General features: G+C 48.6%; 1 protein-coding gene across 1 annotated transcript; it reads right to left on the bottom strand.

Annotated features, from left to right (window-relative positions):
• Positions 1 to 383: 383 nt before the first annotated feature.
• On the bottom strand, positions 384 to 18,570 carry LOC144130465 (solute carrier family 23 member 2-like). Its single transcript, XM_077664386.1, has 13 exons — positions 18,502 to 18,570; positions 16,790 to 16,837; positions 16,656 to 16,700; positions 15,865 to 16,005; positions 15,183 to 15,340; positions 13,461 to 13,590; positions 11,929 to 12,110; positions 7,206 to 7,320; positions 6,986 to 7,127; positions 4,711 to 4,964; positions 4,130 to 4,403; positions 3,412 to 3,507; positions 384 to 2,594 (listed from the first exon to the last, which is right to left on the bottom strand). Exons 1-13 carry the CDS (start codon positions 18,502 to 18,504, stop codon positions 2,386 to 2,388), a joined length of 1,797 nt encoding a protein of 598 aa, XP_077520512.1. The 5' UTR covers positions 18,505 to 18,570; the 3' UTR covers positions 384 to 2,385.
• Positions 18,571 to 18,908: the final 338 nt, after the last annotated feature.

The following is an 18,908-nucleotide window of genomic DNA, read 5'->3' on the forward strand; positions in this document are numbered from 1 at the left end:
TTTGGCGCGCGCCCCGTGTCGGTAGTGTTTCCACGTGATTCGCACCGACGGCCAGTTCCTAATAATAATAATAATTGGTTTTTGGCGAAAGGAAATGCCGCAGTATCTGTCTCATATATCTTTGGACACCTGAACCGCGCCGTAAGGGAAGGGATAAAGGAGGGAGTGAAAGAAAGGAAGAATAGGTGCCGTAGTGGAGGGCTCCGGAAATAATTTCGACCACCTGGGGATCTTTAACGTGCACTGACATCGCACAGCACACGGGCGCCTTAGCGCTTTTCCTCCATAAAAACGCAGCCGCCGCGGTCGGGTTCGAACCCGGGAGCTCCGGATCAGTAGTCGAGCGTCCTAACCACTGAGCCACCGCGGCGGGGTAGGCCAGTTCCTACCGATTTACGTTTCTTGTCACGCCGTTGCACTTTCAGTATACTGCGGCGCCACCGTGAGTTCGGTACCTATGTGGCGAACGGCGTCTCATGGTCACCTGCAGGCCTGGTCATAACAGCCCTAACTCTGGCCAAGGCAAATACGAATCATTCCAGCGGTAGAGATCTTTAAAGGGAAACTAAAGAGCAATACAAAGTCAGAGTAGACATAAAGGTTGGAGTCACCTTATAGCAAATATGTCATTTTTTACCGACGATGCCTTTATAGGCCATAAAATTGCGTAAAAGGGAGGGACGTGTGGCGCCGCCATTTGAAGATCCGTGCTGCGGCGACGAGTGAAGAATTCAAGAGTATTCTGGAGGAAAGCCGACTCGCCGTCTCAATGGCAATTACCGCCTCAATACGAGGAAAGCAGTACGGTGAGCATAGGCGACACTGCGAAGGGTCTCTTAATTAAAACAGCGCAAAACAGACGTCGGAGAGGAACGTGCACTTAGGCTGCATGTAGCCGTTGTACGCAGAAAGTTCAGAACCGCAAGCTCTCAACATTCACGCCGTGTCTGCTTGCTATGCGGCCTGTGAAGTATAGTTTCGTTCTCACTTCAGCCGTCGAATGGGCTACTTTGTGCAGGCTGCAGGCGAGGAACTAGATATTTTATTATCTGCACTTGGCATTTTAGTGGGTAAATCAGTATTCGTATTCGTTCTCTGGATATATTTTCTCCATGAATTGCTTCAGTGATGCATGTGATTAAGCAATGCCAGAGTCGCGCCTGTGAGTGTACTGTTGAGCTATGGGCCGTTTACTTTTTCAAGTCAACGTCATTCGGAGGTCAAGGTCAGGACTGCTAACGTCTCCCCGAAAAGTTTCATTACCCGTTTCGAGGTGAACTGGAGGCAAGCGCTTGTACGCAAAATACGCCTGCCAATGTGCGCAGCACTTTTCATAATAGGTGACCATCAAGCGGCGGCCGTTAGTGCTTAATTATCCTAAGCTCCGCCTTAAAGGGGCTCTGAAACACCTTCCGACAGGACAAACTTGCTCAATCACTGCATTGTGCTGTCATGAGCACCTGAGCCAAACAATACACTTCAAGCACCAGAGAATCCACAGTCACGCGCGAAAGTTGGCGAGCCATTCCTGGCGACTTTTTTCATGCTCGCACCCTCCTCCGTCGCTCGCATCGACGTTATACATGTTGAGGGACGGCTATTGGTTAGATTCTTTCAGACGTCAGGCAGCTACAGTGGCCGAGTAGCTCCTGCGGGTCAGGAAGCTCCCCCCGGAGGTGGGGCCGTCGTAGGAGCGCCGACCTTCCAATGTGCAAAAAGTGACGAGAGGAGAGGGAAAGGTGCGAAGACGCTGAAATTCAAATTTTGACTACAGATAACTCTTTCTACAAAGCGCGTTAAAAATTCTTCCTGGACAATATTCGTGAAGCGGCGTGTTTTAACATTCCAGGCAGGCTGCAACTTTATTAGAGCCCTTTTCAGAGCCCCTTTAAGGATATGACACGATAGCTCTAGTGGGTTAACGCCCACTTCTACGGAATTGGTCATTCTAGACTTCGCATTCATTGATCCCTGGGAGTCCTCGTACCATTCCTTGCGCAATGGTGCAACGGTTAAGCGATGGCCCTGCAATGGCAGGTGCTGCCATCGGCGGGGCTTGTGCGACCCAGGTTGCCCCTCCTGGGTAACTTCTCGCGACCAATGTAAATTAATTGCCAGCTACCATGGTGGCCAGTTTGCTCACAATCCGGTGGGCAGGTTGCGATGACGCCACAAGGTCACATGACCTAGGTTGCTTCCCCGTGGATTTTTTTCACTCAGAATGGCGACACCGACGCTGACAATGCGGGATTTTCTGCAAAACGGGAGACTTAACCCTGTCGCGTTAATAAGAGTAGCCCAAGGCAGCACAAGAAATGTAGGTATACGCTTGTAACAATAGGTATTTTTCTTTTCTTTTCGTTGCAATGGGTGGCCCGGGGATCATCACTCGTCCTCGAGGTAGCTGACGTGCGGCTCTCGCTCGGGCATGACGGGAAGCTTTCGCAGCACGGGGAACCTCCTGAGCATCTTGTCGAAGCACGGCACGCTGTAGAACTGCCAGTGGCGGAGCGGGTCGTTGGCCACCATGGTGCGCGCGCCCGCCTCGCTGAAGCACTCACGCAGCTTCAGAATGCCCCGCTCGTCCTCCGTGCCTGCACAGCATTTGTCTCGAAAATTAGATTCCATGCGAGGGCGAAGCTTTGCAGGCGCACACGCACGAAACGCTGGATGCAGCTGTTGCACAAATTCATTCCCATTGATCTCCCACAGAAGCCCATATATTTCTAGTGAAGCTAATTTTTACTACGCGCTCTACTTCTCCCTGTTCCTCCAAGCTTGCCTGGATAATGAGGGTGACCTATGCCAGTACCTAGGTGACCTTGCCTGCAGTGTACGCTATACCTGTCGACGCCTACCGCGTTCGCTTATAAACGCATACACTTCTTATAAAGGCCTTTACTGCTGATCCAGGTAAACTCCACAATGTGTACGTTGTTGTATTACAAAAACAACTGCTTGGCCTCAAGCTGGACGTATTCTGGAGTCATGAGATGCAGAGAAATTCCAGCGAGGGCTAGTATTTGAATTGTACAATAAAGTGGTCATCACGGTCACTGCAAGCTTCCAGGCTGCGTAGTACATGCCTTTCTTTTCCCCTCCAAATGCGTTGCACGAGGCACTCAGGGAACTCACGAGCTTTATCATGTTACGCACGTTGCACGCAATGCGTTCGTAGAATTCTCGCGCTGTGAGTCACTTGCGCCTGCGCAGTGGTAGGTGTGTGTCTGCTCTTTTTTCCCCCTCGCTACGCTTAAGCCATGCATCATACGCGGTAGCGGCAGGTTTTAGTGTCTTTTTTTTTCATCTTTTTCTGGATAATCAGTCACGTAGTGAGGCCCCAGAACGTCAGCGCGGTCTCTTTCGCAAGGCTTCTGTTCTCGCTCAAGCGAAGAGAATGCGGGCGCCCACCTGGAATTGTGTGATCCAGTAGACACCCCACGAATCCTCCGATTAAGGATCCCGTCGAGAAGAAGGCGTAGATCACCCTGTCGATTACTTTTACCTCTGAAAGATTAAAAAGGGAATACCACATCAAGACATAGGCAGGAATCAACTGTTAACGTTTTGATCAACCGGAGAAGTTTCTTTTTAAGGGCACGAAATATACGTTCTGGCTCTACAAGAAAGGAAACATGGCAGCTGGACGTAGCCAATGACGGAGGCACAACTATGAGAGCAAACCATGCACGTTTGTGTTTTGTGGATAGTTACCTCGAGTGCAAGTACACTTCCCTCCTACGTTTACGGCTACTGTATGCAGGACATCATCTCAAGTGAAGTATGTTGCCGTAATATGTCGCGACAGAAAACTTGTATACAGTAGCTAAATAAAGCGAATGTTACTGAAGCTGATCGGGCAATGGATTTCCTTGATTATGCGCTCAGTTCTGTGGTGTGGGTGCTGGAACAGGAGCTTTAGTGTGCAAGAGCGGGGGGGCCGGGGGGGTCTCTAACTTCCTTTTCTCTAAATGTTTATGTTGAAGGCATTTATCTTCATTTGCTTTCTCTCTTACGGTAAGGCAAAGCATCGGTCAAGTGAGGTATATGGAAGCAAACAGGGCAGACAAACGGGACGCGCTGTATGGGCAGCTGTGCTGCATTAGCAGAAATGGCGAGGAGCACTTGCGGGTCATGGCGAACTCGCTGGCGGGTCCGACGTGCAAGGGAACGATGATTCCCAGGGTGAGCGAGACGCCCACGATGAAGACGTTCCTCGAAGAGGTCAGGTCCACGTAGCGCAGTTGTGCGAGGCCGACGCCCGCGATGGTGGCGAGCAGCACGAGCAGCAGTCCGCCCAGGATGGGCGCTGGGACGCTCAGCGCCACCACGCTCGCCTTGGTCATCAGTCCGAACAGGACCATCATCCCAGCGGCTACTTGGACCACCCGCAGGCTGGCACACTGCGCATACACGCGTGAGGCACAAGGTGGAGTTGTCATTCGAGTGCTTCGCATAACTTTACAGACATGACGTTTCATGGTGAAGCCTATTGCCCTACTGAGCCACTGACAAAGAAACTGTCTTTGACGGCACAGTGATGTGACCATGTCCAGCATTCTTGGACAAAATTTTGAATATTAGGAAACTGTAAGGTACTGGTGTAAGATAATGAAGGTAATGGTCCATCTTACGATATCTATCAAAATCTAACAAAACAATCGCCTGTACCGAGCAGTGTGCAAGAAAAACACTGAGAATGGCTGTCACCTTGGTGACAGCCAGGAGGCCGATGTTGATGTCTTGGATGCCACACAGCACACCAGAGCCGAAGCACGCAGCCAGCAGGCAGCCGAGGCCCTCCATGAAGATACCGCGGTTGATGGCGCGAGGTGGCGGTGGTGGCAGGCCGGAGACCACGGCGTATGCGTAGTAGTCGCACACCGTCTCCATCATGTTCATGATGCTCACGAACACCGTGGTCACTGCGGATTCCCAGGAGAGCGTCGGAGTGCCCCACTGGACTGCACCGAGGCATGGGAAGGACAAAGGAAAGGCGACAGACTGTCCATTCCGCCTTTTTCGTAAGATGTGGCGCCGTCTGGGCAGGTGCGCGAAAATTACTCCTATACAGGGAAGCGGCTGAAACCAACCGCACGTGGGTGGCTGCGAATGGGAAGAGCTAGGTTGAAGCTCGACAGCTGCTGCCATCTGTCACTTGCACCTGTCACCAGCATCAACCATCCTGCTCTCTATAGTCGGATACAACTCAAGAACGAAGCGGCAGAAGCCCCTTAAACGAAGCCCTCCCAGCCAATGGCATCGACTGAGTTTAGTGATGCCGTGGGTAATCCCTTAGACCTGCTAGCGTGGCATCGCAGGGTATGGCAGATGAAAGGGGAATACCCTCGTGCTGATAAAGATCGGCAGGCGCCATTGGCTGAACCACCTTCTTTGAAGACTATCTGCTGCTTCGTTCTTGAGTTGTATCCGACTATAGAAACTGGCGATTTGTTTCCAACCTGTGGAACTGGGGAGAAGGCAGAGGAGAAGAGGCACGCATGCGCGGAGTGGCCGTGTGAAAAAGGCTATCAGTCTCGCGTGAAACCTCCCTCTGATTCGCTCAAGCTCACGTACGTAGTATGATTCCAAATGATCTTTGTTAAGTAAGCTAGCCATCGTACACGCACGCCCACTCGCATCTTCGCACGTGCTTCTCTTGCGGAATAGGACCATGCACTGTTTGTGATAATTACAATAGCGCGCTAAATGGGACACCGAAGAAGGAAAACATATCAACTGCGCAGGTTACTTCTTTTCGATGTGCTTACAGGCATGCCTTTTTTGTGTATAATAGGCATATTCGGGCGCTGCCAGAAATAACGCCTCATTTTGGAGAGGCAAAGACAGTGATGCAAGCATGCGTACTTTTAATAATAAGTTTAATAAAATTTCAAATGTAACATTGGCTTCGAGCTCAAGAGAAAGATTCCAGTGTGTCATTATGTTCCGTCCTTGTCTGTACCCTTCTTCGTTGTGTCCTATTGTGCGACTACCTTTGCTTTAGTATGCGTGACCGATTGCCGCGGCATTTGCCGCCTAAAATATGTGTACTAACTATTTTACGCGGTGCAGCAATTCATGGGTTCCAGATGCAGCGTACAGAAAAATCTTGTCAGATGCACTCGTAGGTGTCGTAAAACTAAACACACCGCATCTCTTTTGTGCTGCGTGAGTGAGTTTGTGATTTAAGCATGTTTCACCTGGAAGCGCGGTGGAGAGCTCATATATGACTTCCGTGTTTTATGTATGGGAGCCGGAGGGAAACACACTAGCGTATTAGTATTCGGATGATGGCACCAGTACAATAGCGTTCCATATTTGTTAAGCCCAACAACGTAACACGCGCATTTCGTCAGATAATGCGAATCCTTTTATATGCAACACTATCACCAAAGCCGCACATGAGACTCCGTTTTTATTTTTGTATTTGTTGTTGTCATGCGAGGAGCACTGCTACTGTTATTTCTTTTCTCACTCCTCTTGTTCTGTCCTTTTAAGCTCGTATTATCCAACTTAATTGCGTCTTTCCTCGTCATACCCAACGATACTGGACAAATACATTTTTGAACGGGAAAGTGTTTATGAGCACGGTTTTTTCATATATGATAGGATTTCACTGTAACAATCAATATAGCCACAGGTCTCCCGTCGGCAGGCTCGTATTTTTTTTTTGCTATTAGCATTTTTGCTGTCGTCAAAAGCGTTCCTCATTGTTTTCCTATTGTAGTTCAACTGCTCGCTGCGAACGATGGAAACATAAAATAAATATTTTGCTACATGTCATCGGAATAATGGACCATTACCTTCATATTTCTGCACCCGCATCTTAAAGTTTCCCAATTTTAAAAATTTTTGTCCAAGATTGTTGGACATGACTCCCATTGGCACATGACTACTAGCGTCCATAAGGTCGTTGCTGCGAACACGTAGATCGCAAACGATTTGTGCGCAGGCTGCTCGATGCTACATATACGTGACTCACACGGAAGCGGAACACGAAACCACGTGGTGTTTCCTATGGCGCTAGCTAGGTGGTCGGTGCGGCCGGCGTGGTCCTCCGGGAAGACGTCTTTTACCGTCAGGACGTGGCAGGCCAGCCACACGATCAATACAGTGACGAAGATCTGCGCGGAATAGTATACGATGTAGAGACCAAATGTTCCAGGTATCCGGCACTTTCTGTTCTGATCCGTGAAGCTCACCGGAACGATGGATAGGAACGTGATGCCGTCGTTGAGCTTCTTCACAACCACCAGTTCCGAAGCTGGACGGCAGGGCGTCAGATATTGCGACAAGAGCGTGATGAGCGCTGCAGTGCTGCGCAGATACGGAAACGCCTCACTTCGTAACGAGTACGTAGTTACACAAACGCACAGCTGCTGGCGTCTTCGCGTTTTTGCAGTTCTAAGAGTTGTGGAAATGACAAGGTTGTTATGTATCATATCTCAAGGGTGACCGCTTGAGATGGTTGTTGATGCGCGCTAAGTCAAGGTAGTAGTGAAAACAAGACATGGATTGCAAATAAGAACATGACTGATAACACCAGACACTCGCATCATAGTGCACCACCTTCACCAGGTGAACTCATTCTGGCAAACACTGATTAGCGGAGTGGGTAAAGTGACTGCACTGGCTGGGGTTGCTGGTGGTTTAGAACCACATCGCCCCTACCCTCAATAAAAAATCTTTTAAGAAAAAGAAATCTGTGAAGCTATATTGGCAATTGTCACGACTTAAACAGGGGCTCCTGAATTGGTCATATATGACGGTATACTATACGGACGACTGATTCTGGGGTAAACCGAGGTAGAAGGACACTTATTGTAAAATTTCATGGTAGGCAAAACTAGTGCTTGAACGCTGATACTGACAGCCTGATGCGAGTCAAGCAGCGCCGCTAGGTTCTCGACTGGGCAAACAATAAGCAGAAAATCGCTCTCAAGCGTTTAAAAAAAAATCCGGTTTAAAAGACGAGCGCTGCATAGATGCCGCACTTTGGATAGGATTTCAAATGTTTGACTTTGGCGATAGAGCCTTGCTTGACGGGCAAATGGCGAACCTAGATGCGGAATGTTTCGCATTAAACATTACATTCAAGCAAGACCCAGTGACTGCCATGACGCTTGAGCAGGAAACAAGCTAGAAAAGTTTGTAACTTTGTCACTCAGTGTCGCTTGAGTCCTGACTGATAAGCTGCGCTGTATTCTCATTTGTTGCTCATAAATTTTATTATCTACGTGCTCGTTTAAATACGAACATAAATTTGTAATAATGTGTAAAAGTGGGAAACAAGACAAATGAGGTCGCCTTTTCCCGATGCGCTCTTTCCACAGAGCAATTAACCGCGCTCTGTGATCTCAATTTGTTGGGAAGTAGTGGATAGAAGGCACGCAGTGAATGTATGAAGTCCATAAGGCAATTCTATTCGTCCGATTCTATTCGATCCTTAGCAAATGCTCGTATGGTTAACTGTTCCAGTGCGAGCTAGAGATGGTATGGGTAGGAGCTAAGCGCATGAAATGAGTCAGAAGTAAATGTAATAGGAAGGAAATCATTATTTTCCCTCGCTCTCCATGCATAAAGGAGCACCATATAACCACAAAAACATGTCGTAATAAGGCCCGCCATTGCGAACACAGTCTAGCATGCACAAATCGTTTTGCATTTCAAATATCCCCTTTAGCCGTCCGCTCAGGGATGGTTGCTTACAAATGAGGCCTCGTATTGACATAGGCACTTCTAGTTTTAGGAAATCATCTTTTATAGGCACGGTGCCTGTTGCCAGCGGCACTGCCACGGTCCTGCATTCGTTGGACTGCAGGGTGGAAAGATGCTATTTCTATTTTCGCTGTGTGTGCTGGCACCAGAAAATCCCGCAACAACAACACTTACGGGCTCTTCTAACTCATTATAAAGGAAACATCCATGTAGCAGCCCTCCTAATATATCTTTTTGCAGAAAACCTCTGACAACAATGTCTAACTAGGGCGGCGAAGAGCTTTCGGAACGGAACAAACAAAGTGGTGCCGTACGTGCCTATTCTTATACCCCTGTCACACGGCCAGTTTCAATCACCCTCGAGTCGAGGGTCATCGAGATTCTCAATCGCCATCGAACTCGCCGCTGCTACACGGCAAATCTCAATGGTCATTGAAATGGTTCTCGTGTCTTACGCCACGGATGTGTGGCGCCACAGTCGCTACTTTGGATTTTGCAAAAATAACAAAAATATTTGATAAATGTATACTAAATGCTGAAATACAGGCATACGCGAAAGTCGTTCAAAACCGTTTTAATTACACGTACGCGACGGACATATGCTTACACTGCTGTAGCCACTCTAATACAAGACGAGCCAAAACCAAGCCAATCCAACTGCGTCGGAGCGCTGCTTCGTCAGGCTTAAGACCTGGGAAATCGCCATAATATCTGAAAAACAAGAGCTATTTGTCTCTTGAAACTTTATGCGAGGGTAAGAATGGGCAAATCGAAGGCGAATACAACAGCTTAGAACACGATATTGCTTTGCGGGATTAGCGACGAAGCTGTTATCGCTGTGAAGCGGGCGGGCAGGGTGCCGCCATGTTGTCAACGTTAAGTACGCAAGCAACGCAAAGTTAATGCGCTTAATGCACTTAAAACCAGTCTAATACAATTTTAAAATTATTATACTGACTGCTTGCATTAAAGTTTAGGTTAATAATGTTTGTTCATGTTTTTGTACCGTGAATGTGTCGTGTACGAAAATGCGCTTGGCGCCGCTCGAAGCAACGCAAGCAACCCTGAGCAGCGCTCAAAGGCCCTCGAAATCTCGATGGAGTTCTGCGCTACTCCGTTGACTCTATAGGCTATTGACTCGATCGCCATTGAAACTGCCCGTGTGGCAGCGCTCGATCGCCTTTGAGTCTATAGACTATCGGTTTGAGGGCCCTCGAAATGCCCGTGTGACAGGGGTATTAGATTAATACGCGGTGCCGCCGCAGCGCGGCGTCTTTTCGCGGTTTACGGGCAACATCCCAAGGCAACTCAGGAACGCCGTAATGTAGGGTTACGGATAATTTCGACCACATGGGTTTTTTTTTTTATGTGCGCTGGCATCGCACAGTACAATGCCTCTCGCATCTTGCTTCCATCGGAATGCGACTGCCGCGGCTAGGATCAAACCAGCGTCTTTCTGGTCAGCAGCCGATTACTATAACCACTTGAGCAACCTCGAGCCATTGCGGCGGATCGGTGGTTATGGTGCTCGGCTGCTGACCAGAAAGACGCGGCTTTGATCCTGGTCACGGCGGTCGCATTCCGATGGAGGCTTAATTCGAGAGGGCCGTGTACTGTGCGATTTTAGAGCAGGTTAAAGAACCCCAGGTGGTCGAAATTGTCCGGAGCCCTCCACTAAGCGTCCCTTATAGCTTGAGTCGCTTCGGGACGTTAAGCGCCATAAATCAAACGTGTAAACCTCCAATAGCTTTCAATTCTAGCCATATACCTACGCTCCAAGTGATGGTGATTCGGAACCAGACATATTTTTGCGCTCCAGTGTCTTTCCCGAATCTCCCCTTGTTTGGAACCTACTCCACTTTGGGCGATTCTCGTGAACGCGTTCGACCACAGCAGACCGGTATGCTCGGGTTATTGAGTTGCGATGAGTAGATGTTAAAACCCAGTTTCTAACGTCCGAAGCATATGTGTCCGCAGGGCCTTATCTCTAGATGCAGACAGTTTTTTGGCAGTGGTAACTATCGTTCTTGCAGTAATTAAGACGCCGCCACGTATTGGTTTGTTTTCGTGCGTTCCAACGATTAACTTTGCCGCACAACGCATAGGACCTGCTCTTAACCTCTGCACAGTCTGCTACTTTTTAAGCATGAAATATTTTTAGCTCTCGTTCTGAGGGAACTCAGGCGAACATCGTTCAGAAACCGATGCGAAACCAAGGACGAACATAACGCCGAACCTGACGCTGATGTAAGGCCAACTTTCCGAAACTCCGTCCGAATGCTATCCAGCTTGGAGCACGCTAAAACAACTCGGGCAGTGGGCGTATTCGTAGTTCTCTAGTGGCGGCGAAGATCGAGTTATTGGTGGCAGCGCATAGTACTGTGTTTGCTGCCCATTGCCTCCCTACGTCTCTTTGAAGCCGCGGATTCAAAGTGATGCGTGACACCAATGTAAAGGCTCCGTTTGCACGCGCCTCAGCTTGAGGCTAAGAGAGAGAGAGAGAACTTTATTTGGTCCATTAAGGGTTTAGCGTTCGGTCTTCGTCTTCATCGCTGCAGACTCTCGACCTTCTCGACCTTCAAAGCAGGGTTGGGCCCCTAGTCCAGGGCTCCACTGAGTCGCGCTGCTTCGCTTGCGTGCTGCACCATTGCCCTTTGGGCGGCGAGCTCGCTGCTGGTGAGCCGGCTCTCCCACTGCTCCGCACTCGTGGTTTTGTGTTGGTGGAACGTGTAGTTTCGCTTACACTCCCAGGTTATATGGTAAATCGTGGGGGTTGCCCCGCACCACGGGCATGTGTAGGATACATCTTGCTAAGTATATGTAGGTTAAAGAATGTTCCCGTTTGCAGCCTCCGCCAACTACCTGCTTCTTGTTGCGTTAGGCCCTTATGTGGCGGGGAGTATCTAAACACGAACAGACATGGCACGTCTGTAAAAGAGCGCTTAGCCCCCGTTAAACTGTCCGTGCCCTTGACCCATTGTTTTGTTTCTTCGTACAAACGGCATTGCACGACTGCCGAGTCAGCACCACTGCTGTTGAACGCGTCGAAGCCACCAATGGAGGAACGCGCCAATTTTAGCAGACGTTTTAGGTATGAAGCCTTCCTAGAATATGCTACAGCTTTCCAGCAATGACGTTTAATCGATGTGCATTTGTTCGAGCGTACAACAGTCGATGCAGTGAGAGTATTTAATCTCATTAGCTCACATGACGGCGATGGTCCAGCTGGTGCTGGCGGGCTCCGTCGCCGCCGATATGCTCGAGAGGCCAATAAGCGCGATGGCGGGCGTCATGGTGAGCGGGGTGACCCAGCGCTGGAACACGCCGACAACGCCCATCGCACCCATGACCAGCTCCGTGGCTGCACCCACCGCTATGCTGGCCTGGACCTGCGCACCATCCTGCACTCGTGCGACGGTCTGCAAGCGGCTCCGGGAGTGAGCCGCAAAGGCACTCCCAGTAGGATATTGGTCACGTGAACTGGTAGTGGACAATGCTGAGTCTTCTTTTACATCTGCCCACATTCTATTGCAGTGTAGCTGTAGCACTCCAGCATGCCTGTTCATTAATTGTAGCCATTCTCTGCGCCAGTGCGGGCAAGAAATAATACACATCAGCTTACTGGTTAGTTCATCTGTCGAATAAATAATTTTAAACTGCAGACAGATTTCAATAATAAACAAATAACCTTTCACTTAAGGAAGGGCTTGTCTAATTACACAGGGCGTCCAGAAACCAAACTGCACTTACACCAAATGTTACGAGGCAGTAGTGAATATTTTAACAGTAAAGATATAACCACAGCCAAGCATGATGTGTCTCAGCAGCCAAATTTTATTTAATTACATTCCCCCGTGTATAACATACGTAATAGAGGGGAGGGGTGGACAACCAACATGGATAAACGAATAAATAAAAGGCACGAAATCTGAGACACAGTACTACATCAGGAAGTGTAACGAAATACAGCAATACAACATAAAAGAAACAAAAACTTGTACCATGGGGCCTTGGAATGGGAAAACAATCATGGAATATAAAACGTAGCCCTTCTGATACGTACAACACTTTTTCACAATTGGTGGCGTGGGGACAAGTATCTGTGCGCTTTACATGCATGATTGCCACTTGCGATTTTTAAGTGTGCAGTCCTTTCAGCTCCCTTTGCCAGCGCGCCGAGGCGACGTTGGCGCCAGAACGGAGTGATAGCTCGGCGACGAACAAAAGGGACTAAGGAGGCGAACCTAAACGAACTTTGGCGAAACTTTCAGTCACCCGCTGGTGCACTACGTGCTGCGCTGCCGCTGAAGTAGCGCATGCATCAACAACAGCGTCAAATTACATGTTACTGAGCATGCGCGGGTCGCGCAGCTCGTCGCAGCATCGGATTGAAAAAGAAAGGCGTGTCGCGGCAACGGCGATTGCCAGAGCGATTGCTGCAGCTATAAATACCGTTGTGCTTAAAAAGAAAGTAATTAAGCAGCCAAACAGAAAAATCAGGGAAGTAATATTTCTGTTGACAGTAATGCAAAAAAGTACTCTCGCCAGTATTTATATTTACAGCATTTATAAATTGCGGCATATAATTTTAACAATTTAGGGCAGGACTAAGGTCGGAAATATAAAATGAGGCCAAAATACTGCACAGGTTTGACCTGCCGATATGTCAGCGGCTGTGGTTAAAAGTATGTGAAGTTCAGTTAGCGTTAATGATGTATCGACAAGCAGGAGTGAATTACGTTGAGCATTCTCGACATCCAAATTTCGTCGTCGGGTGTGCTGTTCTCTGGGCACGGGCTGAGGTCAAACTTCAACTCCGCTAGGGCGGGCGAAGCGAGACCCAGGGCACCGCTCTGGACCACAGGGAGCCTGCAAGAAGAGTCCGTTAAACGGGTGATCGATCTTCTGTGTAACACATTTGTACGGGGCGAACCGGCTGCTAAATACCGGCCAACTTCCACTATCAGGATTTGTGTTCAAAACACTCAAAGGTACAACAGTCAGCTGTGCCCTATCGCAGTGCTGCGCTACCTGCGCTTGTCTAACGTTTCTGTTGAGCGGGTTCTGCAGTTAAAGACTCCAGGACACGCAGGCTTTGCAAACGTGATCTAAACGAACCATATCTAATCGTTCCATCGCAACTGAGCTCTCGCCCTTGGACATTGCCATGTCTTTATCATCATGAGCCTAATTACTAATAAAACCTCTGAATACATTTTCAAACGAATAAACCTACCTAAGTATCTATCTAGGGACTTTAACTATCTCCACGGCAGGACAAAAGCCTCCCACACTGACCTGAATTTTAGATTTCCCTGCGCTAGTCGCGAGCAGACATTTTCGCGAACTCCCCGATCTCACCCGCCAACCTGACGATTTTCCGCCCCCTGCTATGTTTGCCTTCTCTTTGAATTTATTCCGCCAACCTAACAGACCGACAGTTATGGTCTCTTCGCATTACATGCCGTGGAAAGGCCCATTTCTTCTTAATTTCAGCTAGGATAACTCATTAGATCGCATTTGCTCCCCTACCCACTGAATCATCTTCCTCTCTCTCATTGTTACCCCTACCATTTTCCCTTCCGTTGTCATGTGACAACCGTAAAGTAACTTGATCTCGTGTGTTTTTACCAGGGCTGTTTTCGTCACCACTTGCTATATGGCATGAGACCGTATAATTTGCGACATGTTAGCAAGTATAGGTTGGTATTTTTTACGGGTGAAGTCCTGGGTCCCTGTCTTAGAAGTACACTGTCCTTGACTTAAATGTACTGAGTCAAGGACATGACATGACTTGGTCACCTTTTACACTTCTCCGCCCATAACTGCGCAAGGCTGTTTCTTTATACGTGCTCTTCCGGGTCGAGGAACCGCCAAAAAAAGCTGCGCCACATCGTCCGCTCACCGCACTTTCCATATGAATGCCTTTGCTCAGAGAGCTCTCCTGTATAACAAGAAAATTGATCCATTCTCAAAAGTGAGCAGTGCGAGCTTCTCGGCAACAATACCGTGTTTGCCAGAAGTATCCAGGATGCAGTGGAAGGAGAAAAAGCGGTCGTTGGCTCTCGTTGGCTCCTTGGATAACCTTCGTGACGTAAAGCTGCGTCGTTGCTATTCTCCCATGGATGATAATAAGTCTCGTGATAGCACAAGAAGCGACAAGGGCACCTTGGTTACGTTTGGCAAATGTGGTACCTTGCTGCTGAGGCCTTAATTACCTCCTCCCTGTGTGGATAACATTCTCTCCAGCCTTTACGTGAACAAGGAAATTTTCAGCTGTGACATGCCATGACGGCAATAGCGCTATTTATTCTGGTTAAAGCGCCTGCCCCCCACGCTCCCCATCGTGCACCAAGGAAAAAAAAAACGGCAGGTCTATCGTGTCGGAGCATGAATCGCGCAGACACCATTCGTAGCCAGGGGCTCCTCAACGGACCAGCAGTGAGTGCGTAAAGGTTTACCTGACGCCGGCGGTGGTCTGGAGGAGTGTGCCGATGCCCGAGACGAAGGAGGCGGAGCCCACGAGCCGCCCGATGGCCGGGTTGCCCTCGTCCGTGCACAGGAACTTGGACATGAGCTTGGGCTGGAGCGCCGTCATGCCTTGCACCGTCATGAAGTGCTGCGACATAAAGCAGGCACGTGAGAATGGTGCGCAATACGGCCAACAGATGACCACCACACTTCAGGTTGGTCGTTGTGTCCGCACAGAGTTCGAAAATTGCTATTTCATGGTGGAAGCTGTACAGTTGACAACGTCAGCACTAATCGTTGTTCATGCGTTGCTTTCAAAAATCTCCAGGCACATCGGGCTGGATTATGTTTATGGACTTCACAAAATGAAGCTTTTAAATGCCCACTCTTCTAGTCGCACATGCGGAATATTACTATGGCCACAGGGACACACATAAAAAAAATCGCCGCGTAGGGTAGGAATACATTAAGAATTAAGAAAGGTACGTCTGTAGTGTTTCAACGCCGCCTCCTTTATTTGTTGGGTCTGGGACTCTAAGCACTGATACACAGGAAAGAACTGGATATGTCACGATGGTGAACGCTCTAGTAGTAGTACATAGTGCTGACAAGAGGAAGTACGTGAAAGCCTAAATATAGCGCTTCTAAATAAATAAAAATCCGCAGGCTTACCTGCAGGCTCAGAATAAAGGTCAAAATGAGAATGGGCTGTTCGTGGATTTCATAAAACGTGGCCAGCTTCTTTCGCTTTCTCTTGTGAGCCTGCTCCCTTTCGAAGTGCAGCATCGCTGGAAGCCGCGGTCGGAGTTTGCCCTGTTGAAAGAAGCCCGGCGCTTTTGAGACCTCCCGAATGCGGTCTGGGACGTCGATGACATCACACCCCAGCAGTTCCGTGTTTCGCAGTCATTATTCCACTTCATTCATGAAAATACGACGGCTTCCTATCGTACTATGAGCGCAACAATACCACACTATGAGAGCGCTTCTTTCCACTCAGAACAAGTTGGGAGCAAGATATTGAAGTAAGAAAGCGCAATTGAACCAGTGGCAAATTTTCACGGGTAAATAGGGAAGCAAACACTCTCGAACCCCGCTGCAGGCTTCACCATGTTGTGGGCTCGTTTGCGCTTAGCGATAGGCGGTCGCTGTGAAGCTCTATCATCGACAGCCCAGGAAGTCCAGCAACTGCTCACGTGACAACGGGTGAGCGCTCGCACACCTTAAGACACTCTGGGCACTCTTGCCTGAACATTCTTAACATCGTGGCACGTCAGTACCGAATGTCAGCGTCCCGTGTCCCTGCCATCAAGAAATTTCCAGAGGTGCAAAAGCATCGTTTAAATTCACCGCCGTGTAGAGTAGCGGACAGTTCGCAAGAGTGGTAGCAGGTGGCGCAGAATTCGCGACGCGAACTTGTCGAAGAAGCCGCACAGATGCCGCCACAGACGCACTTGGCTGCTTACCAGGACACGGAAGCGATTTCTTGATGAAGTTGGCCCGAGGTTTTCCTGCAAGACGGGCGTTATTAATGAATCAGTCGGCGGAAGTCGACTGTGCCATAGCTGCGAGCTGAAAATGTATGCATCTGTCGCCTCACCTCTTGAAGGTTCCGGGTCGGCGTTCCGCTTTTGTACTCGGTCATTTCCTGAAACGAAACAAAGCGCCGGCAGCGAAAGTTAATTCCTTGAGGCAGCAACTCCTTTGTTTCCTCGAATATCTGAGCTGTGATTGTTCTTTGTTGTGGCGGCAACCCCTAACTGTGTATTGGGCCGTACAACTGGCTGTGGATAGTCTCATCTCTTTCACTGTTTTTCATTTTTATATTACTACTTAATGCCACAGAAGGCGGCGTGTCACAGTGACGCCACATTTCTCAAATGAGTTTTGTACCGCTGTCAAGAGTTATACCTGAGTTTCCCATTGGCTTATGATGGGCAGAGGTCAATGAGCAATTTCATTTTTGCAGCGATAGCTACATTACGGTAGCATTTCGAGCCTTCAGCGTGGTGGCGCCGTGGCCGTGGCGGCGCCGCCATGGTGTCACGTGGTTGGTCACGTGACCAAGTTCCACTCGGCCCGCTGTAGCTATCGCGTCACTCAAGGTTTAACCTAAGCTAAACCACCGCCAATTTTTTTTTATTTACCTGCCGCAGTGGCGCACTGGCAGTGGCGTTCAGCGGTCGGGTTCCACCTGTAGCTGCGGGCTAGACCGCGGCCGTGTTACAGCGGAGGCGAAAGCCAAAAACGCCCGTCTAAGTGGGAAGGTAGCTAAATAGTCGCTTTTATTAAAAAAATTAGAACTGGCCAAAAGAAAGATAAAGGAAGTTGGCTGGCCGCGGAAAGTGCCTCTTTTTTCCTGCCAATTTTCTTACCTCCAGCGGGTGAAAATAAAAGGTATAGCGAGCGTGATAGGCAGTGCGAAATGTAGGCAGAAGGATTAGCAACAAAGGATATCAGAGAGAAATGTCTATTACGACTGTGAGCAGTGTTCGCATTCACACACAAGGCACACCGAGAAATAAGTTAGAAACTGAAAATAACTCCCCTGAGCAAAGATGCTCGATCAAGTTCTAGTCTGTACGCGCCAGTCTGCTGTAGTTGCTGCGTTGTTATATAGTGCACTTGTTACACAGTAAGTGCACCAGTCATACATAAAACAACTAGAGTGAACAGCCTTGTACTGACTACAACTATGATGGTTTCGTGCCTAGTAAAAAGCCAGGCGGTAGACTGCAAAAAATAGTAATCAGCAGCAACGTGCCACACAGCCCATAGATTAACTTTGGAACGTAAGAATCTACTTACTAGTCAGTCAGTGAATCTGCCCATCTTACCATATCTTATATCAGAGCGAGATGCAAAAGGTGGCGTCGATGTATTTCTGATCAGTGACGATATCCACCTTGTAGCGTGCCTATACTTCCAAATTTGGAAGTCTTTACCCTGATTTAAACATTGTAATCTCTGTCCAAGGCGCATACGTTACTAAAGCGCCGCTTTTAAATCGCTAATTTGATCAAGGCCGATTGCCGCCGCATTTTCCTGGCAAGGCAACAACGAAGGCTCTGGACAACTGAAGCCGCCACTTATATTGTCAAGACTGCCTAACATATCAGCCTCGGTGCTACTGTCTTCCCTTCAAATACTGGATAATATACCTCCATTGGCTCATTATAACGCGACGTAACCTTCTATACCGAGGAACACACACGAGAACGCAATAAAAATCACGACGAAATCTCGGTTCAAGGGCTCTCCTAGAGGCATAAATTGGTTATCATTCAGCCTGAAACGTCGAGGCTGCCTTACCATTTTGCGGCTTCCAGCTGACCGGTCTGAAACGCAGAAAGACGTGAAGGCAGGAAGCGCGGTCAGTTCTTCTTCTTCGTCTCTTCTTAGCACGCGGCTACACGTCTTCTTTGGCGCCTTTTTTTCTTCTTTTACTATTGCACACGCATTTTCTTAACCGGTTCGGCTTTAAATCACCTGCATATACTGTCCTCATGGCTAGATTGTGACGATTGCCAACCTTGTTTCGGCCAACAATCTGCTAACGATGAGTTACATAACTTTATTTTACGACTCCTTGGTTGAGAAGTTCATTCGCGTGAAAGTTTTTTTGTTTTTTTTTTTTGAAGCGATGTTTATTGCCTCAGGGCATAAAAACTATGAAGTGAGAGGTGAGTAAGATGCTTAAATAAATGAAAAAAAGGTGG

The sequence above is a fragment of the Amblyomma americanum genome, chromosome 4 (assembly GCF_052857255.1).
Source record: "Amblyomma americanum isolate KBUSLIRL-KWMA chromosome 4, ASM5285725v1, whole genome shotgun sequence".
NCBI classification, from domain to species: Eukaryota; Metazoa; Arthropoda; class Arachnida; order Ixodida; family Ixodidae; genus Amblyomma; species Amblyomma americanum.

What these genes read in the sequence shown, in the direction of transcription:
- LOC144130465 (XM_077664386.1), bottom strand. An exon ending in CGACCCGGAACCTTCAAGAG is followed by an intron (nt 16,701 to 16,789) that starts GTGAGGCGACAG and finishes CCCGTCTTGCAG; the next exon opens with GAAAACCTCGGGCCAACTTC. An exon ending in GGATGTCGAGAATGCTCAAC is followed by an intron (nt 12,111 to 13,460) that starts GTAATTCACTCC and finishes GATGGTGCGCAG; the next exon opens with GTCCAGGCCAGCATAGCGGT.